Raw genomic sequence first — 4,987 nt, 5'->3', positions numbered from 1 at the left:
TGAGCTGAAACAGAACAACAGCTGAAATGAGCTGAAACGAGCTGAAACAGAACAACAGCTGAAATTAGCTGAAACGAGCTGAAATGAGCTGAAACAGAACAACAGCTGAAATGAGCAGTAAAAGTTTTAAACAGCTCACATGATTTCATTTTCAATGCAGAAAAAAAATGTCTGTCCAAGCTAAATATTTCAAAAAGTACAATCTGTCTCGGCACAAAGGTCTTGAAGGAGCCGAAGGTTTTGATTCATAAATCGTTGAAACCATTTGAGAATGTTGGCGTTTGGAACCATTTTGGCAGAGGAGTTGACGGGGGAGAGGGCGGGCCTCAGGAACCATCTTAGCACCAGCAAACTGGTTGGTTTCTTTTTCACTATGGGAGTGTGGTATTTGTGGGACTACAGTTTGTTTGTGCCTCCTCGGACTGAAGAAGCTCTTTGGATGAAATGTCTCAGCAACAAAAGAAACTGTCCAGATGACCTGACTGAACATTTACACCTGGATTGAGCATGGACTTCAGTGCATTTGAGGGGATTAACGTTTTTACGGATTTTATTTCAACAACGTTAGAGATGAGTTCAGAACGTCTCAGATTCTGCTAAAATGGATCATTGAACTTGATCAGAAGTTGAACAGAACCAGATCAGAACTTTGATCAGAAGTTGATCAAAACATGAACTTGGTCTCCAAGTCTCTAAATCTCTAAGTCTGTCCCATCCTAAATGGAAAACAGAACGGCCACTCTCAGTTATAAATCGTCCACCAGGCTCCTGTGCGCAGTTTTCGTCTGAATTCTCAGAATTCTTAACTATTTACTATTAAATACTGATAAAGTCATAACAATGGGTGATTTCAATATTCATGTAGATGTTGAAAGTGATAGATCAATCATAGCCTTTAAAAACTTAATTGAGTCAATTGGTTTTACCCAAAACGTCAGAACATCTACTCATTCTCATCATCACACACTTGACCTGCTTCTGACTTATGGCATAGAGAAGAACTTGGTAATAGTTCCTCAAAATCCTGTTGTGTCCGACCATTTTTTAATAACCTTTGAGTTTACATTAAGAGACTACACAGTCCCCGAGAGAGTAAATTTCATCTTAGCAGGCATTTATCAGAAAACGCTGCAATCAAATTTAAAGATTCTCTTCCATCGTTTTCCTGTCTTGCAGAGTAATATATCAGAGGACAGTGACATCATCTAGCTGATAATTTTACAACTACTTTGCAAACTTCTCTCAATAATGCTGCTCCGCTGAAAAATAAAGTAATCAGAGGAGATTAGCTCCTTGGTGCAATTCTGAGTTACGTACTTTAAAACAAACATCCAGAAAGCTAGAAGGAAAATGGTGCTCCACTAATGTTGAGGAATCTTACTTATCCTGGAGAAATATCCAGCTAACATACAAGAAAGTGCTCTGTAAAGCTAGAACTTTATATTATTCGTCTCTATTTGTTGAAAATCAAAATAACCCCAGGTTCCTTTTCAGCACCATAGCTAGTCTAATGAAAAATCTTGTCTCTGTTGATTCATGTATCCCTACAACTATAAACAGTGATGACTTCATGAAATTCTTTATAAATAAAATTGTTTCAATTAGGGGAAAAAATTCAAACCAACATTCCTAGTATCACCTCTGGTTCTTTGTCAGATGAGACAACTTTAGAAATGTCACTAGAGCCTGATTTATGTTTGGACAGTTTTTGTCCTGTTGAGCTCTGAATTGTCAAAAATAATAACTTCATCCAAACCATCCACATGTCTGCTAGATCCCATCCCAACCAGGCTGTTTAGACATGTTTCCTGTAATTAATAACCACGTCTTGGATCTGATTACTTTGTCTCTAATAAACAGTTATGTACCACAGAGCTTTAAGGTTGCTGTAATTAAACCTTTACTTAAGAAACATAACCTTGACTCAGGAATCCTGGTCACTTATAGATGTTACAGTCTGCTCCTCACATAAATAATGTTGAGTTATTATTTTTAAATAAGAATGTTTCTGTTCAGTCCCTGAGACGACTTCTGTTGTAACTTGGCACTGTATATAAACTGAAGTGAACAGAACTTTGATCAGAACCTGAACAGAATTCAAAAAACGATCAATACAAAAACAGCTGGACTTTATTTGTAACAGAAGACGTTAATAGAGTCCAGTTGTTTTTGTATTGACCGCTGTTTGAATCGATCATGTCCTGGAGGACAGAATCTTCACCAGCAACCAGAACCTCCTCCTGCGCTTCTCGCTCTGACCACCAGGCGGCGCCATTTCTTCGCTCCAGAACTGCTTCTTTATTTGTTGAACTATGTTGTAAAAATCCTTAAACTCTGGTTTTTCTCGGATTCTCGGACCTGTTGCGGGTCTGGACGCGGGTTCGGGGGACAGAGGGAAGACTTCTCCCTGAGGACTAGTGGACCGGCCCGGGTTCGGCCGTTTTGATCAGTTTTCTGGTCTCTGGAGGTTTTACAGCAAAAACAAGTTAGCTCAACAGCTAATCCTAAAGTCCCGTCAGCTGTTCGGGTTTAAAGTTTCCACTCGGAGACGGAACCGCTGGGCAGAACACGGTTAATAAACTTCACCTGGACCGGTTCTGGTTCGGATTAAAGCGAGGGTTGCTTTTATTTTCGTCACAGAAAGAGGAGCGAGTGAAGCGGAACTGAGGGGGAAACCGTCGCTTCGGCCCGAAGAAACGGAGGGAAACGGTGTTTATTTGCGCAGAAAATGCGGTAATCGGACGTGGTTTCGGTGTTCGGTCCGCTGACTCGGCGGATCTGGGTTCGCTGTCTGTGAGGCCTGCGGGTCGGGCTTCCACCGGTCTCGATTACGGACCGTCCCCACCGTAGGAAGCTCAGACGCCGGCTGCTTGCGCCGCCCCCCAACGGCCTGCGGACCGAAGGATGGAGCGGATGGAAGTGGACCAATGCGCAGGCGCAGGGGGCGGAGCTCTCCGGAGGTCAAACAGCGCCCCCATGATCACCGGTGTCAGGTCTGTGGTATTACACCTGCGGGGTACCGCCGAACCCAACTTAAAAAAGCTTAAATTTAGATTTCTCATAATTTTAAACACATTTTTTTAATGTAGAAAAATAACTTTCCCACAAGTAACAACGTCTCATTTCTTCGGGGTCATTTTTTCATCATTATACCAACGAGTACTTAAAAAATTACACAAATATGTGACTTAGAAAAATACAAAGTGATTTTGTGTATTTTTTATAATTTATTTTCTTATCTGGTACTCAGTTAAAAAATAATCATTAGCTTGCATTTGAATGAGGTAATTTGTTGTAAAAACGTGTTAATAAAATATATTTCAGTACCAGTAGGTTTCTTATTCGTTTCGTTTCTAAATGTTGTATTTTTGCTCCGTTGATGAGTTGAAGCGTCTCAAGGTGCAGCCGGATGTTTGGATTTAAATCAGCAGATACATGTTTGGTTGTTTTGCCAGCTTCTTCAGATGGACGTGTATCTTTAAAGATTCATATTTGACTTTAAATCCAATAACTAACGTGTCCTCGTGTCTCTCAGTGACGGGATGAGCGTCTTCAGCCCGGTGCCGTCGGCTCGGTTCCGCCGCAGCAGCGTGTCCATCAACCCGTCTCAGGTGAGTCTTCAGAAGGTTTGTTCTGGTTCTGACCTTTGACCTCTGACCTCAGTCACACTCAAAAAGGATCCTAAACTCAACTTCTGAAGGGAAATAATCCGTCCTGATGAAGTCCGACAGTGACGGCACGGGTCAGAACAGAACCTGATCCTCTGCTGAAGTCAGAAGAAGCTGTGCGTATTGTTATATTTGACCGTCTTCTTGTGTCTCCTCCATCAGCGTGTCCCCTTGTCTCCGTTCTCTCTGAGCGGAGACAGATCGGATCTGAAGAGACCGGTGAGTCAGAACCTGCTGCTTGTTTCCATCAGACCCACACAGGATCATTTAAATCCACTTTATAAACAAATTCATGTCTTTTAAAAATTATAATCTTTTGTTTTTGTTGAATTTCATTTGTCTGATTTCTCTTGGTCTGCCGGGAGAAGAACGTTGATTCAGTTCCGTTAAGCAGAACCCAAACTCCTGTGTTTGTGTTTGAACAGGAGGAGAACGTGGAGATGATGCTCAGAGAGAGTCTGCAGAGAGCCAGGTAGCCCAGACACACCTCCGTGACCTTTGACCTCACTCAGACTCACCTCTGACCTGTTTGTGTCTCCCAGTCCGTCCAGTCTGGTCCCGGTTCCTCCGGTCAGCCAGTGGGCCGAGCACACCTCAGTGGTGAGTCTACGCTCTTATTTTGAAGGGCCGTGGTGCTTCCTGTCAGGATGCCCGGTTGTTTTTGTAGCTCTCTGGTAGCGCTGGGCGATATGGGCCAACATTAATATTCAATATTTGTAAGATGAATGGTGATACACGGTATCTTGATGTTTTTTCTTTCCATAAATTAATAACAAAAATATATTTCTGAGTCAAAACTTTGTCCCAACAAAAAGAAAAGTTGAGGTCTGACAGAGAACTTTAGAGACAGATTGAATAATGTTGCACTGACCAGTGGTCTTTAGCTGTGTCGATCCACAGCTGAGACTGGGACCGTGTCTTTAGCTGTGTCGATCCACAGCTGAGACCGGGGCCGTGTCTTTAGCTGTGTCGATCCACAGCTGAGACCGGGACCGTGTCTTTAGCTGTGTCGATCCACAGCTGAGACCGGGGCCGTGTCTTTAGCTGTGTCGATCCACAGCTGAGACTGGGGCCGTGTCTTTAGCTGTGTCGATCCACAGCTGAGACTGGGACCGTGTCTTTAGCTGTGTCGATCAACAGCTGAGACCGGGACCGTGTCTTTAGCTGTGTCGATCCACAGCTGAGACCGGGACCGTGTCTTTAGCTGTGTCGATCCACAGCTGAGACTGGGGCCGTGTCTTTAGCTGTGTCGATCCACAGCTGAGACTGGGACCGTGTCTTTAGCTGTGTCGATCCACAGCTGAGACCGGGGCCGTGTC

The 4,987-nt window shown here is 43.5% G+C and overlaps 1 protein-coding gene across 1 annotated transcript in view; it reads left to right on the top strand.

Moving 5' to 3' along the window:
• Positions 1-2,349: 2,349 nt before the first annotated feature.
• Positions 2,350-4,987, top strand: part of LOC119420371 (protein FAM122A) — a 5,267-nt gene continuing 2,629 nt past the window's right edge. Inside the window, exons 1-5 of the mRNA XM_037687757.1 lie at positions 2,350-2,993; positions 3,536-3,611; positions 3,831-3,887; positions 4,094-4,140; positions 4,211-4,268. Coding sequence (XP_037543685.1) covers positions 2,905-2,993; positions 3,536-3,611; positions 3,831-3,887; positions 4,094-4,140; positions 4,211-4,268 — 327 coding nt within the window. The 5' untranslated portion in view covers positions 2,350-2,904. The remainder of the gene's footprint in view (positions 2,994-3,535; positions 3,612-3,830; positions 3,888-4,093; positions 4,141-4,210; positions 4,269-4,987) is intronic.

The sequence above is a fragment of the Nematolebias whitei genome, chromosome 14 (genome assembly GCF_014905685.2).
Source record: "Nematolebias whitei isolate Nwh7 chromosome 14, NemWhi1, whole genome shotgun sequence".
NCBI lineage: Eukaryota > Metazoa > Chordata > Actinopteri > Cyprinodontiformes > Rivulidae > Nematolebias > Nematolebias whitei.
The sequence above is the reverse complement of the archived record's forward strand: the minus strand, read 5'-3'. Positions and strand labels throughout refer to the sequence as shown.